This window comes from Solea solea, chromosome 1 (genome assembly GCF_958295425.1).
Source record: "Solea solea chromosome 1, fSolSol10.1, whole genome shotgun sequence".
Lineage (NCBI taxonomy): Eukaryota > Metazoa > Chordata > Actinopteri > Pleuronectiformes > Soleidae > Solea > Solea solea.
Window position 1 is genome coordinate 16,116,012 of NC_081134.1, and position 21,755 is coordinate 16,137,766.

Genomic DNA, 21,755 nt, shown 5'->3' on the forward strand with positions numbered 1-21,755 from the left:
AAATTTAAGCATATTTTACAGTTTTATATGCTTTTGAGTTACAGAAACTCAACATTCAATTTAAACCCCCTGCATTTTTTTGGACACTTTTCTAAGGATAAGCTCTCCTTTAATGTTAAAGTTTCTGTTTTTGACAGTTTCTTATGTTTGGTTAATCCCCCTCCTTAAATTCTCCTTGTTTAAATTAAGGCGGGGATTAGATCTGAAGGCAAAATGTTAAATAATGCATTTGTGACATTTCGTGACAACGAGATCTTCACGGTCAGACGATGCGACCTGCTCGTCTCTTCGATAATTCTGAACACATCTGAAAGTGCCTTCCAAAATAATGAGACAAAAGATAGATGTTACACTTATTTTTGTTTTATTTATTTATTTATTTTCTACAAAATCATGTCTGAATAATCATGCAAATGAGACCTTCTGTTTTTTTATATATTTCCCATCAAGAGCAGCCTACAGGAATGCAATCGTTTAACAATTTGTACACATACATAAGGTTTTAAGCATCACATTTTCTTTTTTTCAACTGTACCTTTTCTTTAAGCTTGGCAATGACATTAACTAGACTCAGATCTACAAGACATACATCTTTCATAATCCTGACCACTACTAGAAGAAGCTATAGTTTCTGCACTAAACTCATACACGTCTCTGAATGCATCTCTTTATTTCTGGTGTGGTGTGGTTGTGACACCAAACGGTGCAATGTCCAAATGAGACAGCTGTAGAGGCTGCAGGCGTCATCACAGAGACCACCAGAGCCATCGTAGAGAAGGCACTTGGCTAGTGACAGATAAACTGTAAATGGCTAAAGATTTTGCTTGTGGTTCTAGACAACTTCCCTTTGTGCGTAAAAGGAAAAGTGGAAATTTAAGAATACTGGAGAGTGAAATTCTGGTGGAACTCCTTGACTTTGTTCAGGAGGATCTCCAGCTTGTCCTTTGGCGGCAAGATGGTCATTCTGGGGCGGCGAAAAGGAAGAGAAGCAAGACAAAAGGTTACATTCAGATTAGTGAAGGGACTCACATCTGTATCCAAAGGTCACGCCGACCTGCTACACTATAGCACACCGGTTGGTGCTCTATGTTTGATACCCTTTCATGTATGCACTCCCGTAATATTCCACTTGATCCTATAACTGCTGTGTTTGGAGTAGCTCCAGACGGAACACCCCTTCAACCTCTCAATCTAACTCCCTTCAAGGACCGGGTCCCGCCCTAACATCGGAGAAGTCAAAAAATTGAGAGATGGCAACCCCTTCCTGGATTATTTTGAAAGCCTTCCGTGTACCAGTGCGACTGACTAAGGCGGTCACAACCAAAACCCGATCTTCAGTTCTGATTTTCAAATCAGATCCATGTCATTACAGCCCGTGGCCAATGCAACATGAAAGAGAAGCGTCACATCAAAATCCATGCACCTTTTAGCCTCCACGCTAGGGTTGTAAACCTTTTCCCAAAATCAAGCTCAGACCAACATTACATGACACATTAAATCATTAAAAGATATTCAGATTTGCAGTGCCCCCTGCTGGACAAAGTGGTAATTACTTCAGTCAACATGTTAGATAAGATATTTTTTTTCACTATTTGCTGGCTTTTTCTATAATTAACTGTTAATTCATGTCAAGCAGCAATGATCTAAATGCTCCGTACCTGAAGTGGTACGTTCCTTCCTTCTGACCAAAGCCGCTTCCAGGTACGAGACAGATTCCAGTTTCTTCCAGCATCTTCATGCAGTAAAACATATCTGGCTGCTGGCCAATGTCCTGTGTGGAACGAAAATCAACGATAAACAATGGGAGCCATAATATTCTGCGAAAACTGGGACTATTTTCAGTAGCAAGACTTTGATCAGGAATACAGCAACGTGTATAGCTATAAAAACACATTGAGCTATTTTACTATTCTAGTAATACTTGGGCCCCTTTCGTTATTATTTTCCTTACACAGGATTTTTTTTAATTTGCAGAAAATCTACTGCAGGAGTGGGCCAACAATCTTGAAACAACCGTGCCTTTTGGGGCCAATCTGACGAGTCACTGCGATTGATCAGGTGTCAGTAGGTCAAGCTTTACTCTGACCTTATCCTTTGTAAGGCTAATCAGATTCTCAGTGGACTGGCTCATCCGCCTCCATGAAATACGTACTGAGCAGTCAACCACAGCACAGAGTTGAAACCCCGAGCTATTGGAAATCATTAGTCCCTTTTAGTAAACAGGGTGGTGGATTCACAGTGCATTGTTATTAATTAAGTTATATAATCCTGCACTGTTGAGTATGAAATGTTGATTTCATGTGTTGTAGACCAACACTTTGGCTGCTTTTTAGTGGAACATGAATATTAGCAGAAACCATGAAGAGAAAAAGTGATTCAACAGAAAGCAATGCCTCAATGGTAAAATAAAAAAACAACCCTCTTATAACTGTATTATCTATTTTATTCCTTTTCTTTTTCGCTGTACCCGATCAATGTCATTTCCTTCAATTGATGGAACTTTCATAATGAGAAGGTCGAGGACTGACCTCAGCCTCTTTGATGGCTTTTTCAGGGATGGTAATGCGGGGGAAGGAGTACATGGCACCCTGCACAGGATTGCAGCTGATGCCATGCACAGTATTGAGAACTTGTTCGGTAAGTTTGGCCTTCTCCTCTAAGGCACTTAAGGTGGCTGTGCGCTCCTGGAAATGGGGAAGAGAAGAGATAGAGAGGGGGGGATAAGAAATGAAGATAATCCAAAGACAAAGGTTGCAAGAATGTGACAGATGGTCCAAAAACATTGACTAAATGTAGCTGTAGGCCTGTTTAGATTGTTTTGATTATCAGAAAACGGATACTGTTTTCTGAGGCTGAGATTTACTTTCAGACCTTGAGTTTAAGCTCAAGGTCTGAAAGGAAATCTCAGCCTCAGAAAACAGCATCAGTCACGGCAGCCATCTCACATATGCGCAGCAAAGGCTTCAAACTGAAACGTTGCCACTCACTTTGAACGGAGCGGCGTCGAGCTCCGCTGAACTGCATTGTGGGCCTGTTGCTTTGCTCGCATTACACGCGTCAGACGCTGAGAAATGTTCAACTCTCCAAGGAGCAGCGTCAAACGTCGGCCAATCAAATCACGGCATGCAAATGTTCCGGTGCCGGCCAATCGGATCACATTTGTGCGTCCAACTCAAACACCGCAGAGCACAGACGGAGCTCACGGACAAGGTTGCTCTCCCTGTTGCACAACAATGGTGCAAACGGCTGACATTATGTCACTATTAGATAAGATTAGATTTGTTTATTATCCACAAGGGAAATTCACTTTGCACGAGGTTACAAACAACAAGCAAAACACATTAAGTGATAGGGATTTTAAATGAAATGCACTGACTTATGCCATTATGCAATACTGACATATGTTGGCAGCAATAGCAGCCCTTGCTACGTAGTCAGCCACATCAAACACTGCTATGCTTAACTCCAGTAACTACCTGTACGAGTTACAATTAATTAGTTGGCCGATCAAATGTAGGTTTTATTGATGTCAGCATATTTATAGTTTGCTAATATGCTGTTGTTTCCTGATATATGAAGTGTGACCATATGAAGTCACATGGGTTTAAATAGGAAAACAACGGACGAAATAACAAAATATTACTGAGAAAACTTCATAGTCGAAGGCAGTGTACGGGCCATGAAAGGAGAATGTAAACTGTGTACCTTGATGAATTTGTCATATGAAGGCTCCCCAGGCTGAGGAGGGTTGACCACCAGGTCCATTAAAGCCTGACCAGGAACAGGAGAACACAGACGGACCGAAACCAGTTTAGACAGCTGGGCCTTCACCTCATCGTCCATGTTGATGATCTCCATGTAGCCGCCGCGGAAACCGCACCTAACACACGCACCACGAAAACGAGATGTGACTGAGAAGCACTACAAAAAAAAAAGAATTAACTTCCTGTCCCTGCATAGAATTGTGCTGATGACTTACTCTCCCATGTAGCATTTTGAGGTTGAGTGGAAGGAGACCAGTTCCACTGTGTTTGAGTATTCTGGTCCCATCTCAAACAGAACCTTCTTAAAAGAGTGGAACTGACAACCATCGGCATACACGTTATCCTGGTACACCTGGGAGATGGGAGACAGAGTGAGACATATTACGGGATGAATCAAGACAATGAAGTAGGCCGATGCGAAAAGAGAAGCAGTACCTCATCAGCCAAAAGGAAGAGGCGTTCCTTTGCTGCAAATCGGATCACATCTTCAATACACTCTCTGCTCTGGACCTGACCTGTGAAAAAAACAGGAGGCTCATTAAGGAGAAGGGATTGAAATGGTGATTTACTGCTGACTTGTGTGTCCATTTGCTGCCATCTAGTGGCTCCTCTTTGAGCAGTACATTTAAATCTAAGGCCCAACATACGATTACACCGTATGTGAGGGTATTTTCCAAACAAAACAAACCTGTTTTCCCAGCAGATCTCAAATTGAAAGAGATATTTCCACAATGTCTTTTTTACATGGAAAGGATTTCAAGTGTTTTTCCATTCCATTTGTAGCTCTGATGTGGCAAATCCAAACAAAAGATCTTAAAAATTCACTTCACACAGAGTGGATTTTAAGTGTGCGCTTGTACACTGTCCTAAAACTACAAGACCTCTGATACCGGGAGATTTGAGTTCCTTTAACCTGTAGTCATACTTAATGTTAACATAATTAATTATGACCTATTAACCTGTGGGATTTCCGGGGTTGATGATGCACAGAGCTCTCGGGTTGCAGTATTCCCGGGCTTCATCCAGGGAGCGCTGCAGCTCATTGATGTCCAGACTCCAGCAGTTTTCCTCATCAAGGTAATAGTTGATCTGCACAGCACCGAGTTCAGCCAGCGCAGCTGAATACAGCGGGTACTGAGGAATGGAGATCATGACACCGGTGCAGCTCGAACCTTCACCGCACACCAGCAGCTTCAACATGGTCTGAGGGGGCAACGCAGGGAAGTTAGCAAAGACTTTAGATACTGTACATGTTTGCTGTCGTGTACTGCATGGTAAAAGACAATCGTTATGTGATTAACTTTACTACTACTTCAACAACGGATCATTTTAGCATCTTAAATGTCTTTTTTACGCAGGAAAATCTATAGCATCATGCAATATATATATATTTTTTTGGAGTTTAAACAGTTGAAACAAACTGGAACTGCTTCAAAAAACAAAGTAACTGAACATTCTGACCTTCACGAGTGTCATGAGCGCTCACGGTCATTTTTGGAATGTGTTATTTTGTGTCTTGCCGAAAACTATGATTGTGTTGCCTTCAAACTGCTTTCACTTGTTTCTTGTGTTTGCCCCGACTTGATATTGATTTTGAAATGTGCTATATTGGTGTTGTTATTATTATTATTATTATTTTTGTTATTATAATAATAATAAACAGTACATTTGCACAAATGGCAAAGTTCAAAAGCAAATTCCTGCTGCTACACCTCTGCAAACTATCCCAGTGAAATGTAAACATTTGGGCCTCCGTGAACTCACATGTTTTGTCATGGTCAGTTACATAAGAATTTGAGGCCACCTCCTTCTTTACAACAGGGGGAACTTCATTTTTTGCATTTAAAATGCATCAACATTTAGGAAGGTTTTCTGTACCACAATGCCGTCACTGGCCCCTGTGGTGAGGTAGATGTCATCTGGGTCGCAGGGCACGCCGCCATCCCTTCGCTCGATGTAGCGGGCCACATCCTCTCGCACCGAGTTTATGCCTTGACTGGCGCTGTAGGATCCTGAGGGCGATTCATATGGAGACAAATGAAGTTTCTTTGATGTTGATATATATATACACAATAAAGCTTTAATGTGACAGATAACCACCAGAAAGCATCATTTAACACATATAGGGGATATAAAGACATGTTGACCAACACCACTTATACACACCCATACTGTTCCCTCCACATGACTGCAAAATGCGGCGTGCTCTATTTTTGGCGTCCTCGGGGAATGTAGTGTCATTCAGTAGTTCAGGGTAGGAGCACAGTGCCAGCACCTTTAAACAAAAGGACTCATGAAATAAAAGGATGGAAGGGACATTGTATATCACACGGTGCACAGATTACAGACAAAAAAACAAAGGAAAGGAAAACTGATGGATAACTTATTGAAGGAAGACGAGAGATCACTTATAGAAACATTCAGAGGTCAGAGGGGAGGAGCTATTTTTAGACGAGAGGTTGACAGAAGGGCTTAAGAGCAGACCTGTCGGAAGAAAGTGATTGGCTGTTGTCCCATAGCATGTGCGTCACCGATATTGGCCTTGATGACCTCAGCAAATGGTTTCTTCATACCCTGCAAAATATTAACACAACATATAGTAGTGATTAGATAGGTGAAAAAAAGAGACAAACTGCATTATACTGGGCAATAATTCAATAATATACTGTATATTGGGATATTATTATTTTCTGTCCATTAAGAATGTTGAAACCACAATCGACTGTTCTTTCACTTTCAACCAGGAGTAAATATGCAATCATGACTATCAATAGACTGATTTGAAGCTTTTTTATATAGTTAAAAAGCTTTTGGCCATGACACCAGGACCTACTTTGCACTTTTCTGCATTTTATAGTGACTGCACATTACCAGACCTGATGTACAAGTCAAAAATGAACTGGGGTTGCTTTCAGCACTAAAACAACATTGACATTAGAGTCTTAAACACATGCAGTGGCTTTTCCCATAAACATAACAGCCTTAGCAGATGAATTGGCTGAATTAAACCAGTCATTTTCCTGCAATTAAAATGCATAAGTAAACGTTGAAAAACATCACAATCAAACGCCGTCAGTCTCGACAGCTTTTTTGTCGTTTGGATGTTTTGTTTGAAAAGTTGTCTTTGCAGTTTTTCTGCTGCTTCAGGGCTTCGCACATCCTTAGATTAGGTTCCTCCATTCAAGCGTGCAGCTTTACACCTCAAAGTACCTTTAACTTCCTGTTCCAAGACAGATTTGCTGAGTAACAATATCAACGCAGGAAGTCTGTGTCTCTATTATTAAGGAAAACCAGATTGAGAGTCAGCTTTTCTCACACACTCACTGATGTAGCTGGGACAGAAAACATGATCTAGACACCAATCCAACATGCCAACATGGGAACAATTCTCAGCAAAGCACCTGATCAAACGGATATCATTCAAACTCAAACATCGAAGCAGCAGTGGACTGAAATAATTGCAACATAAAATCAAGGTGTGGTTCACTTTCTTCAAGGGCATTTATATTCCATTTTATAAAAACACAGCTCGTGCACAGCTGTGGTAACTGATGGAGGACAAACAGCTAAGCAGGCAGAGAAACACAAGGACGCACAGACACATGCTGTTAACACCAGATGTTAGGAACAGCATGACTGTGAAAAGAAAAAAAAACACCACAAAGTTCAACCACCCCACACTCACACCCTGCAATAATCAAAACAGGCTGTTTGTTTGATTTGCCCAATCCAGTTCAGAGTTACGGACATCCGAGTGCGGCTCTCTCATTGGTCACACGGAGGAGGCGTCTCTCGGTCTGGACCAATACAATTACAGAGGCGGGAGCCAAACCCCCGAGGTTTTAAGTGCCACCCATTCATGATGTGGATCTCAAAGAAACTGAGCTGACCTATGCTCCTGAGAACCGGCTAGAAAGGGACTATGCTTTTTGTCCTCCATCACTGATAAATATCCCTGCAAACAAAGTTGAAGTGCTTTTGTAAGGAGGCCCAGAGCTCTCGTGTACACTGTATTTATTTTCACTTTAAGGGATTACAGCAAAGACGTGATAAACAGAAAAAGCTGTTTACCTCTGACCTTTTTTTTTTTTAACACTCATAATTCTCAGCTGTTCACCAGTAACATCCAACATCCAAATACAAACTCAAGTCAGCACGGAAAATGTTTCCTGAGATTTGCATATTGTGTTTCATTCTGGCAGAATACACGGAAAAGAACCTGAAACTTGGTCCCCACTGGCTCTCAGCTGGCTGCTCACAAGGAGTAAACAAAACAAAGCACACAATGTAATAACTGCATGTGTGAAGCCTTTATCTGTGTAGTTGGTCATTAGTGGACTCATTTGGCCCAAACTGGGACAAACCTGTATTTGTGTCTGCTGGGGAAAAGGCTCTAAACACATTATCTTTAGTATCAGTTGATAAAAAGTGAGAACACTGCCAGTCTTGTACTGTGAGTGAAAAGGAGAAAAAAAAAAAAACATCTCACATTGTAAATAAAAGGTGTGTAGGAAACCAGAGTAGGGGATCAGAGTGTACATGTGTTCAATTTTCAATCAGACAAAAGAGAGAATACCACTGTGACCTGTTTCCCAAAGTAACCCAACCCCATCCAACAATTTAGATAAGTAGTGGGTTATAAAATGAAGCAGACTGTGTTTTTGACTGAACTTTGGAACATTTTAAAAACACAGTTCCTTCCTCTGACGACTCTCCGTCTGGTGAGAGGACTGGAGTTCATTCTTCTGGCTTGGTGCTGCACCATTAAAAACAACATGTGCAGTTTAAGAAATTCCAGTGCTTCTACCGTCTTAGAGGGAAGTGTGATCGATAAACATGGAGTTAGACTGGGAGAGGTTTTAAAGCTGTAGTCAGCAGGATGTTAGACTTTTGTTAAATCCAGAGCTCATTAAAGGTTTGTAGACACAAGACTTAATGATGACCCAAAGCTATTTCTTATACCTCATGTTTACTGTCTCTTTTAGACTATTATCCCTTTTTTAAAAGTTGCTTTGCAGCTATGGTAGATGTTGCCAAGGTTGGAATAGAGTCATAGGTCCTGAAGGAATGTGTGCTTCTCCTTGAGTTGCCCTGTGATTGGTTAAAATCCTGTCACAAGCACCAATGTCAGAGAATATTTCCATATTGACACAACTGAAGAATCCTTACAGTATCGTGCTATGCAAGATCACAGTATCTCATGGCAAATACAATTTTGCTCTTCCAAAAATGCTTCCAAGTTTCCAGTATATGCTTGAGTGTAAACAGTTGAATCTGACTCGTCTGTGACAGTTCTCAGTTTTGCAGCGTGCATTTTCAAGAGTGTCATTTGACCTTGAGATGCAAATGGACAGCTGAAGCCTTGCAAGAGCAGCTGAGTCATATTCACAGTGTGACTCAAGGGTAACCAATAACCATAGACTGTGTCTACTGCGCTGGATTACATAATAACTCTCAAAACAGATTATTAGCCAAGAGGTTTAATGTCTTCGAGAGAAACCAAGCGAGTCTAGTTGCCCGTTATCTACACTGACTGAATATGACTGCAATCATCTTTCAGCTTAATCATTTATTAATCCGCCGCATAAACAGTGAATCAAATAAAACTGTTTATCAGAAGAGGACGATCACCTTCAAATAATACAACGGGTCAGAACAAAGAGAATGTGACATCTTTGGTGCCAGTGAACCCATTTGTTTAAAAAGGTCACTACTGTCATTACAGCAGCTGCCTGCTCACATCACTGTGCCTTTCACCTGTGCAAGAACCTGTTCATATACCCCGTCCTAAGCAAAGCACTCAAGAGACGACAGTTTTCACACCAGACTGCACTCGGCACACTAACAGCTGGTTGCCACATCACCATACGCAGAGCTCACAAAAACAGGAATGCACGAATGATGTTCATTTACAGTGTCAATAACGTGGAAGGGACCAATCATATATGTTTATCTCGTGCGCCAAGGCAATGCTCAAGAGCAAAGATGAGAGCAAAACAGAAAGTCCCTGCTTAATTCTTTTCAGTTTAGGACTGATGAAATCCATACTGGGAACTGGGAGAGAGATGATGAAATGTGTGGTTATAGCACATTATCTGTATTTCAAAATTGTCTGAGCCTCCTCAGGAATTACAAACAGATGGACTCTGACACCAAGCTGTGTCAGCAATTTCACAAGTGAAACAACAAAATGTTTCTTTTGGGATAGCGTTTAAATGACAACCCTGAGAACAGGAGAGGAAACCTGCCCATCTGCAAATATGAAAAAGATATGATGATACTAAAACTGTGTTGTCCCCTAGAGGATTTTCTTCCGAGGCTCTTTGTATGAACTGGCTTCGAAAAAATCATTAAACATGAAAATAACTAGGCTGTGGCCTAGTTAGATAAATAATGAGTTTTGAAGGGTTTGAGTCAAAACTTGCAGGCTCTGAGACGTCTCTGCAGGAAGGTAATAGTTCACAGGACGGATCTGCCAGTATCCTCTGCACACTCTTGAGTCCAGACTGCTCATACACAAGTTGGGAGGACTGTTGTTCTCTGATGCCACGGAGGGACAGTGGACGGATTCATGCTCGAACAACACAGGCATTCATCAGCAGCAAATGCACACAGCTCTATTTTAATAGAGTCAAATCCAACACGTCGCTGTACATTTTTAGAGATGGGTTTACATTTAAAAAGGTATAAACAGATTCAAGTTGGAATACACTCAAATTCTTCTCACACTGAATAAAAAAAAGGGGTAACGCAACTTTTAAATTCCTTAATGGCGATATAACTTGTGTTTAAATTAACTTAATTTGTGCTTTCAGTTGAAGTCATTTGTTCAAGTTTATCCTAACACATTAGAGTACTTGGATTGCTGTTATGATGACATAATTCCTCAGTTGTCTAGTTGTGTTTTTCTAAAAATAATGTATCCTTTTTTGCCACAAGTCCATTTTTATTTATTTATTTATTTATTAGCAGCTGGCAGAGTAAAGTCTGTGTAGCATATCACAGTAAAATATCGACCTGTCAACTGTGAGGAACTCTTCAATCTTGAAGAACCACCAGCAAGCTTAAAACAATCTCTACAAAGAACTGGTGGCAGCAGTGCGTCTGCCATTCCTGATATTAGATTATAGACTTAGGCTACGTCCACAGTAGTCCATTTTGATTTGAATTTGGGGTTTTCAAACCAAAACGATCAACATCCGGATGAGCATTTCAGATCAGGAGAAACCTGCGTCCATACCAATACACCTAAAAGTATATCACGCAACTATTCAGGCATACTGAGTGTGCATATTGTAGTTTTAAACAGATGTTAATCATCTCCCCTGCAGCTGTTTGTTTTGTTTCAGAAAGTGCAGCTAAATGAGAAACATCACTGTTACTGTTAGTGAGAGGAAGGATTTCTGTAAGTGATCAAATGTTAATGGAGCTTTTCAGTCATAGCTGGTACTCCAGTCTGGACATTAATGCAGGTCACTGCGTCATTGATCTCAAAAGTCAAAACTTTTTCAGTTGAAAACAGAGGCTGTGGTGTTTTTTTTTTTTACTTCTCAATTTCCAGGACCCTACAATGGTCTCTGCATAATTGATGCTACCTCTGACTATTAAGAAAAATTAAGTAATATGGATGTAGCCTTACAGACTATGGGTCAGACCTGGTCCTTTAAAGATGGCAGAGTTATTAGATTTATAGTTGGCCTTGAATATAAAACAACATGCACAAGGAGGTTTTACATTTTTGGCAATATATAATTAGTAATGATGCTAAAATCATGGTTTACTGACATATGATGCCAATTCCATTTATTTTCTTTATTCCTTTCATTCGATAAAACCTAAAACTACTTAATAATCACAAATCATACCAAACAAAACTGCTCAATCTAAGCACACAAAGACTATTCTCTGCCGTTTACTTCTTGGATATGTCTACTTCTATTGGTAACACATTGCATTTGGAAAGTAACGTTTCCCAACATCATGTGATAAAAGAGACGCTGTAAGGCAGAGTATCGGATGACAAGACCACAGCACAAACCTCAGAGAGCTCCTTCTCCAGCTCCACGGCCCGCTGCACGATGGGCCCCCGCACGGCGTACTCCACTTTCTTCACCGTGGGGTTCATGGTGTCGATGGTCAGCACCTTGGGCCGGGACACCACGCCATTTTCGGACATTTTCTCTTGGGGGAGTCCACGTCGCGTTGCACTCAGACTCGATAAGGCTCTGCCGGGAGAGGAGGGGTACAGAGGGGGAGAGGTGAGTGAGCGGACCCCGGGACCGCTGCCGGGCCGTTGGGCTCCCAATTCGATTCGCCCCCTTCTTAAAAGCAAGAGGCTTCTGGGGGACAGCAGCTGCATTCGTGAGGCTGACATGTCGCTGACTCTTCTTTCAACTTGAGCAACTTTGGAGAAATCTATGCAGTGCGACACCAACGCAGCGCAGCGCAGCACGCCGGTTGCTCCAGTCGAGAGGGAAACTACCAAAAAAAAGTTGTGTAAGTGGAGTCAACAGCGCGCTCCTAAAGATACTCCGACCTTTGAACCGCACACTGAGCTGATAAGACTAAACTGCTGGCTCTTTCTTTCCCCTGGCTGCGTCCACTGGAGTCAAATCTTTCACTGAGAAGTTTTTGGGGTACGTTTCCTGCACACATGGCAACGTAACGGCCAGTGAGCGTATTCCTTTCTCTCCCTCCCTTCATGTGCTCATCATCATCCCACCCCTTCTCCCCCGTTACTCTACACACCGTGGGGCCGCCGGTCGGGCTCGGTTCTCCGGTTACTGAGCCTAAAGCGTCGGGACTTTGGAGGGGACCCAGTGAGACAGAAGCGGATACACCGGTGCAGCGGTCCAACTTTTTGCAGTCACTTTTGTTTACTCGCTGCACCGCGTCTCACTTTTTGTCCCGAGGACTGTGCGCGCGGTAAGGCGAATAGGGAGGAGACTTCGCACGGAGACTGGGTGATGCACGCTCCTCCTACATTATCAGTGCAAATCTACACCGGAGGACACTTCCCTCAACCTGTGGAGTTGATTCTGTGCACATTCATTGCATACAGTAACATATGCACTGCGGCGTGACAGGTCATACTCAAAACCCATGAGATAACAAAGGAAAAGGGACAAGGGATAAAAAAAAAAAAGGTGATGAAAGAGAGAAACAAAGAAACGAGGAAAAGAAGGAAATTAGTATGTGGGTCCATGACACACATTTCAAGTGAACGTTGGCCAGTGAGGTGATAGATCTACAGGTTTGTTGAGGAGAGGATGAATGTGTTTGTGGCAGGAAGAGATGGAAAAGAAGGGTCAGCATTATCACCCTCTGCAGCTCTCTTAGAGATAAGTGACTCTTAATGAAGTTAAATATTGGATGAGGTTGTTGTCCTAACTAGACTGAGATTGGGGTGGATTAGCCAGCTATTTGGAAATTATAGGGAAAACAACCATATAGGCTGTAGCAGTGTGGACCAGCAATCTGGTCTATTCAAAGGAGAACAGTTGTGCTTTAAACTGTCTCACCTGGGGCTTTCATGTTTTTCCTTGAAATCAATCTTTTTTTATATTTTTGTAATCTGCTGGACTTGTTTCCTGTACATGCGACACCTGTCGTGGGAGAGGGATCCCTTCTCTGTGGCTCTTCCTGAGGTTTCTCCCATTTTCACCCCCCTTGTACTAGGGTTATTGTGGAGTTTTTCCTCACTCAGTGTGAGGGTCTAAGGATAGAGGATGCCACCTGCTGCACAGACTGTAAAGCTCTGTAAACTGTGTGTGTGTGTGTGAGAGATGTTGGGCTGTATATAAATACAACTGAAATTGAAGGCAGTTTTCTTCATGTAAGAATATAAAGTGACAGGAACTTTAAGGAATTTTTATATGCAGATTAAGAACTTAGAACCCTGGAGGGCAATATTATACCAATCAGCACATGACCACAGACCTGTCAGATATTAATATTATTAGGACTTTGAACTGCGTTGGGGACCTTTGAACTGTGTTGAAGGACACCGGACTATGGAGAGACAGACACTTTATTAGGTACACAAAGTGGCAGGTCTTCTGCTGCTGTAAATGGTCGACATGTTATGTTCTTATGTTATACATATCGGTTTTTTGCCTTAACAAGAGGGTGAACCGGTCGGTGTACCTAATAAAGTGGCCAGTGAGCGTAGATGTACTTTATTAATCCCATTCACAGGAGCACAGAAAAAAAAATAATGCAACATATAAGCACAATCATAAAATGTAAAATACAATATAAATATGAACACATACCCAACAGCTATGCAAAGAATAGATGTATAACATTGTTTTCCTAATGCTATACATCTATTCTTTGCATGTATGAAGTACACCACAGCTATAAAATGCTTTATAAAATGATTCTCAAATCAACAACAATACTGTGCAAAGAAATACAGGTGCAGATATTTGGGATACATGACAATATGAGATAGGAAGTCATACTATATATAAGAATACGTAATTTATGAGTTAATTTAGATACTTTATCTCAAACTATGAGATAAAGTCAAAATGATCAGATAATTAAGTAATTGTGAGATAATGTCAACATATAAGACTCTATATACCATGACTTTATAGCTCATATTTTATAATCTAATCTATCTAATTCCTACTTTTCTTGGCGTCTGTTAGTTATGGCATGTTTTCATTATCATGGCTTTCTTTTCCTTATTTCATGATAAATTTAAAATGAATCAAACAATAAAAAAAAAAGTCTCCACACAGAGAATGTGACAGAAACTGGGATTAGAAACTACTTACTGAGATGTTACCGATCCTCAGTGTGAATTTCAGTGAAACTCTGCCTTCACACTGAAAAGTCAGAGAGCAACAGGATTCCTTGAAAATAACAGCAGAGATATAAACAAATCAAAACACAGCAATAAATACAAGGTGTATTCATTCAGTTCTGGCAGATGCTGTTTCGGTATGAATATAATATAATATAATTATAATATAATATAACAACTAAGCAGACATTAATTTCTCCTTAGTTGTTAAAGTGGTTTATTCATCTTATTTGCAAAGTAAGATTGAGCCAGTAGAGTGCAAACTTTATCACTGTCACATTATCAGTACCGTAAAAATGTGATTACAACAATAAATACATGATACAAAAACCCATAGAAAGTAACACATATTTTAGGATTAGGGATGCACATTATTATCGGCCGATATTGGCTTTAAAACCGACAAACGTCACAAGTCTTATGACTAAAACACTAGGCTGAAGGGCTGCTACCTACTTGACCTGTATGCAGACGCCCTCTCCAACAATTCATTTGTTTATCTTAATTCATTTCACACAATGGAGAAATCTATATCTGCTGCAACATGAGTAGGACAAATGTATGGATTTCACTGCAGAAGGTATATAATATGAGATATCGGCAAAAAGGCCATTATCGTTCATGGCTACGTAGGATCATAAATGCTGTGACACCATTCAAAACGAAACAGCAGGCACGTTCCTTTTTTCTCCTTTCTCCGACTGTGAAACAGCCTGTAATAAAGTGAAAATAAATTAAATAGTGTCTTGTCTCTAACAAACAAATCAAAAGTGAAAGAAATGTATCTCATGAAAGAAGCAGTGGCGCTCAAGTTAAATGCCTGGTGATATTAACAGTGATATATCCGTTTTTTGAACTTCTTTTATGAGTGGACTTTTAATCTCCATGAAGATGAACGGACGGAAATGGTATCTCTCGATAGTAGATCTGTTTTTCAATGTGCAATTTTACATATTTGGAATTGTCAGTTAAAAATATGAGGAAAAACAATGTTGGGAGTGTATTAACATCACAAGTGAAGAGCTTGTTGGAGAATTTATTATGGGGTCAAATGTGGTAGATTAGTAGGTTAACCTAGATTGAGATGTTATAGCAAAGTAAACACTTAAAACCCAGTGGCTGTGACGATATCAGAGAGGGTCTGTGTGGCTGCTGTTCGCAGTGCAAAGGTGGGGACTGATGGTGGCGTAACCAGGAAGAGCTGGTGCTGTGCGGTCTGAAGTCCAAAGCTTTTGCACTCCTCTGTAACTAGGTAACACTGTAGTGGTTGGTGTGTGAATCCAAGAACAAAGTCTTCAGTGTTGCCTTTCTGAGTCCTCTCCTCCGGGGAGACACACAGTGTCTCTTCCTGGCTGAAGTAGCGTGTCATGCTGAAGCTGTAGAAGAGCTTCAGCAGCTCCCAGCAGCGGGCCTTGGAAGGTAAAGGAGGGTCGCTGAGCGGATGATTGGTGGGAATCCGCACACAGGAGACTGACCGACGTGTTTCACGATTGATGAGAAGAAGTGCCAGCATGTCAGGGCGCAGAGATATAGATGCAGGCAAGCAGCGTTCTCCAACAGCCAGGCAGTCTCTCAGAGTCTCCACCAGTGGTGACCAAAAACGACCCACCAGTCCACTTTCAGCTCTGTGGAGAGAAGGAGTGGGACCACACAGCACACATACATCTGCACCAGGAAGCAGATGGAAACGGAGGAGGCGATGGGCAACAGTGGGGCTGCCGTGAGGAAGGAAAACTGGGTAATCACAAGATGCTGATCCAGAGGCTGAGAGGGACCGCATCAGCACAGAGAGCAGCACTACTTCCTGCGGTGCCAAACGCCACCACTTCTCAGTGGCTGCCGCTATTCGCCCGTGAACAAGGAGGCAACCAAAATCACTGTCTGCAGCCTGAGCAAATCCATCCACAGCCTCCTGAACAAGAGTGGGGTTGGGGGGAAGAAGTGAATCAGCACAGTGCGTCAGGTTACCCAGGAAACCTTCATGCCTCTCCTCCAACAGCTGATCAATGAGGCTGAAACAGGAGCGCAGGTCTCTCTTGATCCTCTCCACATTCCTCATGTTGGCCAGCTCATCCTGCCCCAACACCAGCACCATGCAGTTCCACACATTCTCCAGGAGGCGCTGCAAACGAGCCTCTTCCTCTTTGCTGCTGCTACCTGCACCGCCCGGTCCACCTGCACTCACTGCGATGAGCATAACACTTTCCTGAAAAACCCGCCACACCACCTTTCCCCCGCCTTCAGTCTCACAACATGACAACACCACACCCTGTCCACCGCCGAACATGTGAACGCCATTCAGGGAGCCAATGACAGAGAAAGGCAGCTGTCTGGAAGCTCCCCTCGTGAAAAGAGGAACCCCGCTACTGGCTGTGAGGCAGAGGAGCTGAGTGGATCCGTCCTGGAGCATCATTGTGAGCGTTAAGCTAGCTGCGTGCTTCCCAAACTCCTTCTCTTCAACGGACGCTTTTCAGCGCCTGCAGATTATTAAACCTGTCGACAAAGCTACAAAGTAAAAATGAAAAACCTCACCAGCCAGCCGCGAACAGCTCAAGCTGACCCGGCAGTTTTACATCATGTCACCTCTGTGAGCAATTAGCATTATGCGCCGTAAAACCACTTCTGGTTGAAACTGGTCCTCACGAGGACAAAGACACAGTATATCATGCAGCATGCCTTGCTATCATGACCGGACCGCACTCACACACACACGCTCAGCTAGCCTTTGTTGTGTTTATGCTAGTTTAACAAAACAAGTTACCGTCGTTTCCACAGTAACGTTGTCGCATGGTTCTTCCCTTAGACCGGCGGCGAGGCGAGGATGTTGTCATTCGGCTGGTCAAGGCTCAGTTCTCACATACGAGCTTCCGTTTATCCACCGCAGGGGCGAGAAAACAAGACTGATCTGGGTTCAGCCCGTGAAGCTCGTGAAGCGCTGCAGTTCATAACCAGTTCCATATCCAGTTCACGTGGATCCGGCTTTTACTTCTCACGAGAGTTGAACCAAACCTCATTCTAATGCAATACTACTGATAATTGCCATATTGTTAAGTGATACTGTTAAATTGGTGCCTTCCTCAAGTAACACGTGTACAACTATGATGTCAATTAAATTGTAATATTAAATAGTAGGAATGAATATACAAGCAAATACATTTTGAAAAGTAAAATAGATTCAAATATAAAATGTTTTATTTTCATAGGTTTTAAGTTCATTGTATTCCAATAGAAACATTTCATAGCCCTCTCTTGTATCCTCCAATAATGCATCCTATGTTTTAACTTGCGGATAATAGGAGTTTCATTTGTAACTGATACATTTTTAGAAGTTGTCAATATTTTTTTGTGAAATTTCACTAAAAAGTTTTTAATTGTAATAGATGGATTTTAAAGTTCAATTTCTATTAATTCCTACTTCAAGGGCACTACAGACCTGAAACTGATCTACAACTGTAACGTTTGAATATATAAGCACAGTAAAAGCATAATTTAATCACTGCACAGGACACATGAAACTCCATCATTAAAAGCTTTGGGGCTGTTTTCCAGAAATGATGTGGTCACTGAGTGGTAATGTATGAGGCTTTTAATATCCAGTCTGCTTCAGTCCTGATTTGGTCAATACGTTTGAATGAATTTCCTTGTGATATAGAGTATGATCAACTGTTTGATTTTACCATGAAATAAATTACAAAACATAATGCGGTAGGCACGTTTTGACTGATTTTAGTACCGGTCCCTAAATGAGGAGTAGGAAACCTCTTCAGCCATACAACACATTAGGATGTTATCACAAAATAATAAGGCAAGTGAACACAAATGGTTTTTTTTTTACTCTTGTTTTCTCTTAATTTTGTTCAAATATACAAAAATGTGAATATGTCCTCACAATGTTTTTTAAACAAATAATCAAACGCTCAGCTGTCTCCCATTAGTCCCATGGTTCTAGAATTCATTAAAACTGCTTCTGGCAGCTGGATGTCACAATTAGATATGTGTCATGCAAGACAACAAACAGATGAATAGCAGAAACAGATGTGGCATACTTGTATAACTCCGTAGTAGGAAAGAATGTTTTTTTTATTCATTAAATACAAAAAAGTCATGAACAGTGATGAGTAAAATAGATCAATAGAAAAGGCACAATAATTTACTCAAAAATCACACTGTGCCATGAAAAATAAAACTGTCTTTCTTCTACTGTGGCTGAAAATAGATGGTTATCTTCCTGACGATGTGGTGTTCTACACTCAAAGAGATCCCGTGGCAGTATAATGGCTTGGCATGAGGAGCAGTGTTGAGGTCAACTTTTCCCTGTAGCATCAATATGAAGGCCTAGAAGAAAAAAAATAGGACAACAATTTACAAATAAGGTAGAGTTTAACATTAGTAGGGTTTTTTTAAAATTTAAGAATAGGCTTCAGCTTTTTAATGTTATGTTCAACATTGTGTTCTTGTGTGGGCTAATGAGTTTTGAAAACAAATCCCCTGAGTGTCCTAACACTGATAATACTTATGGCGTGTTTCCACTAACGCGCCTCGGTTATTTTGCTCTTCCATTAGAGATATTACCTGGTACTTTTTTAGTACCTGCTCAGGCAAGGTTCCAAGCATGCTTAACCTATACTATGCGTGATGTCGTCAGACTGCCGACAGCTGATTAGTCACAGTGCCATCACAGGAAGAGGCACAAGAATCAAGCTGAACTGTAGATCAAGATCTGTGAATTTCTCTGTGAGATGAATAAAGTATCTATCTATCAGTTAAAAAGACTTAACAATCCTGAAAACGTGGGTTAATCTCCAACATTTGGCAAGGAAATGTCTAAAATCTCATAATTTAACAGAGTTAAATGTTATATTTAGCGACAGCACTGCTGAAAGTCTGCGATCACGAGTAGTGAGCCGCATCACGAACCCTGCTGCTGTATTCAGTGACTGTGTCAGACAGAGTCTGTTCTCCGGTCATGCAGGAAATACTGAACAAATCTTTTTAATCAACTGATTCTAATGATTAGGTACATCGAAAAACAACTGCTTTACAAGTCACTACTAAACCATTTCCCCCCCGGGGACTAATAAAGTATTCTTATTCTGATTCTGACTAGTATGGTTTTATGCAGCCGTGCTGTGATGACACCGCCCACGTTGAGGAGGTACTATATTGTAGTGGAAAACCAACAAATATATATATATATCTCTAAACTGTCCCTGCTATATAATGCTATATAGTGGAAAAACGCCATTATTTTTGAGAGGCACAGATGGTGTGGGAAGAGAAACTCACCAATGAACACAGTGTTTTCACAAGAAGGAGCAGACCTTCTGCGGCCTGAAGGGGTTGGTGCTGGAGGACACGCCGGTGAGCAGAGGGTCCTGCAAGGCGTTCTGAATGCAAAACTGCTGAAGGTCCGCAGCTGCCTGGGAGACCTGGTGACAAAATTGTAGAGGTTGTTTAACAAGAATACTTGAAGTGAACTTCATCTCCATGGGAACTATTTAGTCCTGTCATTCCAAAAAACTGGTTTGGGACCCACAAATGGGTTGAGGTAGACATATTTTGCGTCGCCAAATACATAATAACAAACAATTTATTCATGGTTTTTACTTTTATAAAATGTAATTCTGAATAACATATCTCTTGGAAACACCTGGTTCCTTACCTGGTATCTATTTAAAAGAACAGTTGTTACAGATAAGGTAGTAAAGTAGACTAATAGCGATATTTTTTCAACTTTAAGAAAATAGTTATCATAGTTTGATTAATATTTGAGATTTTAATTCAGGATAACTTCAACCCCTGCTGCTCAATTTTCAACTGTATTTTGTTGACTGATCACCTCTGTATCTCTAATTTAGTTAAAAAAAATTAAATGCACTTTTAAATCTCAGAACACTGGAGTAATTTCAGTATTTCCCATCTTTATGCATAAGGAACAGAAACAATGAGAAAGTGAAATATCCTGTGCTGTAAGAGCTGGAAATTGTGCAATTACTAAAGTTTTTAGTAATTGTAATTGGCTAACTATTCTGATAATGGATGAATTGAGGATTTCATTTTTTAAGATAAACTAATCTCACAAAGGAGATGTTTTGTATCCTTTAGTTATGATAAACTATTGAAATTGATTTCAAGTAATTTCAGAGAGCAATGAGGTTTAGTTTTCTACTGTACATACAAGAGTTATCTCAATTGTGTGTGTTATAATTTCTGAAAAAAACTAATATTCTGAATATGTAAACAAAAATGCGCTATACCTATAAAACCAAACAAAAAAACAAACACATTAACCTCAAATTGAAGGCCGGATTTATTTTCGACTTCACGTAAAATACTACACATTTTGCTGAATTATTTTTTTAATTATGCTATGCTACATCTGTTCTGGTCCTTCTGCTGTTTTCCGACTTTGAGGTGTACCCAGTTTATTTGCATTAGTTGAGGAAAATATACAACGTTTAACTAGCTTCCATCGCCAGGCCAAGAGCCTCTAACTTTTGACTGTAAAAATGGTTAATAATACATATATTTTCTTTCTTTTTTGTAGAAATCTGCCTCAGCATTGAGACATATTGACTTTTCTCAACAACGCCCTGTTTCCTGCGCCTGTTGACTCGGCTAACTTTACATCTTGCTGCTGCAGTGCTAGCATCTGACACAAGCTAGCGCTGTTAGCCGTGCTAACGGTCGACATTTCTCTCCATGAATCGACAGAGAAAAACAAAAATTACCTTCACTCTATGTATGCTCGCCTCCAGGCGCAGCTGCTGTACGACTTTTTTCATGGCTACAAGGTTTGAGGAACCCGACATTTTCGAGGTATTTTTTTTTGCTTGGTTGTGAAAAACTAACGGCGGGCGGTGGGAGTGGAGTGGATGCGGAGACAAAAGCTACAACATGATCACATCCGGATTCCGGTGTTATGCCGAATTCTTCGTGCCTGTTGAGAATTACATGCCTCTGACGGGAACGCGCCCAGCTAAAGCTTTACTCTAAAAAATGTTTTGTTACAACAGTTTGAATTAAATGTGTAACACGCCTTTCGGTAAGTGCTGATAAATGGACGCCCCCCGTTCATTGCCATAAGAAAGCATTAGGTTCTTAAAGTCCAATGGTTACCGCCTCAGCTGTGCGCGTTCCCGTCAGGCATGTAATTCTCGGCAGGCACGAAGAAT

The 21,755-nt window shown here is 41.1% G+C and overlaps 3 protein-coding genes across 6 annotated transcripts; all 3 read right to left on the reverse strand.

Annotated features, from left to right (window-relative positions):
* Positions 1-347: 347 nt before the first annotated feature.
* gpt (glutamic--pyruvic transaminase) lies at positions 348-17,509 on the reverse strand. Of its 4 annotated transcripts, XM_058625015.1 has the most exons (13): positions 17,342-17,509; positions 14,552-14,629; positions 11,803-11,989; positions 6,249-6,338; positions 5,931-6,039; positions 5,643-5,776; positions 4,724-4,967; positions 4,200-4,279; positions 3,980-4,116; positions 3,706-3,880; positions 2,529-2,684; positions 1,659-1,771; positions 348-964 (listed from the first exon to the last, which is right to left on the reverse strand). In XM_058625015.1, the coding sequence occupies exons 3-13, from the start codon at positions 11,938-11,940 to the stop codon at positions 874-876; spliced, it is 1,467 nt and encodes a 488-aa protein (XP_058480998.1). In that variant the 5' UTR covers positions 11,941-11,989; positions 14,552-14,629; positions 17,342-17,509; the 3' UTR covers positions 348-873. The 4 variants fall into 4 exon arrangements, with proteins under 4 accessions (XP_058480998.1, XP_058481017.1, XP_058481008.1 ...); XM_058625034.1 differs by lacking the exon at positions 14,552-14,629; XM_058625025.1 differs by lacking the exons at positions 14,552-14,629; positions 17,342-17,509 and adding an exon at positions 12,513-13,536.
* Positions 15,601-17,335, reverse strand: fuz (fuzzy planar cell polarity protein). The gene has a single exon (XM_058625045.1). It carries the CDS (start codon positions 16,991-16,993, stop codon positions 15,686-15,688), a length of 1,308 nt encoding a protein of 435 aa, XP_058481028.1. The 5' UTR covers positions 16,994-17,335; the 3' UTR covers positions 15,601-15,685.
* A 1,133-nt stretch (positions 17,510-18,642) lies between the features above and the next one.
* On the reverse strand, positions 18,643-21,485 carry gng5 (guanine nucleotide binding protein (G protein), gamma 5). Its single transcript, XM_058625058.1, has 3 exons — positions 21,312-21,485; positions 19,867-20,009; positions 18,643-18,915 (listed from the first exon to the last, which is right to left on the reverse strand). The coding sequence occupies exons 1-2, from the start codon at positions 21,390-21,392 to the stop codon at positions 19,884-19,886; spliced, it is 207 nt and encodes a 68-aa protein (XP_058481041.1). The 5' UTR covers positions 21,393-21,485; the 3' UTR covers positions 18,643-18,915; positions 19,867-19,883.
* Between the last annotated feature and the right edge of the window lie 270 nt (positions 21,486-21,755).

Coding starts and splice junctions, on each gene's coding strand:
- gpt (XM_058625007.1), bottom strand. CDS start 12,138: ATGTCAGCCTCACGAATGCAGCTGCTGTCCCCCAGAAGCCTCTTGCTT. Junction 5,777..5,930: donor ATGTGGAGGGAACAGTATGG/GTGTGTATAAGT, acceptor AATCGCCCTCAG/GATCCTACAGCGCCAGTCAA. Junction 4,117..4,199: donor TCTTCCTTTTGGCTGATGAG/GTACTGCTTCTC, acceptor CCCATCTCCCAG/GTGTACCAGGATAACGTGTA.
- fuz (XM_058625045.1), bottom strand. CDS start 16,993: ATGATGCTCCAGGACGGATCCACTCAGCTCCTCTGCCTCACAGCCAGT.
- gng5 (XM_058625058.1), bottom strand. CDS start 21,392: ATGTCGGGTTCCTCAAACCTTGTAGCCATGAAAAAAGTCGTACAGCAG. Junction 20,010..21,311: donor CGAGCATACATAGAGTGAAG/GTAATTTTTGTT, acceptor TTTTGTCACCAG/GTCTCCCAGGCAGCTGCGGA.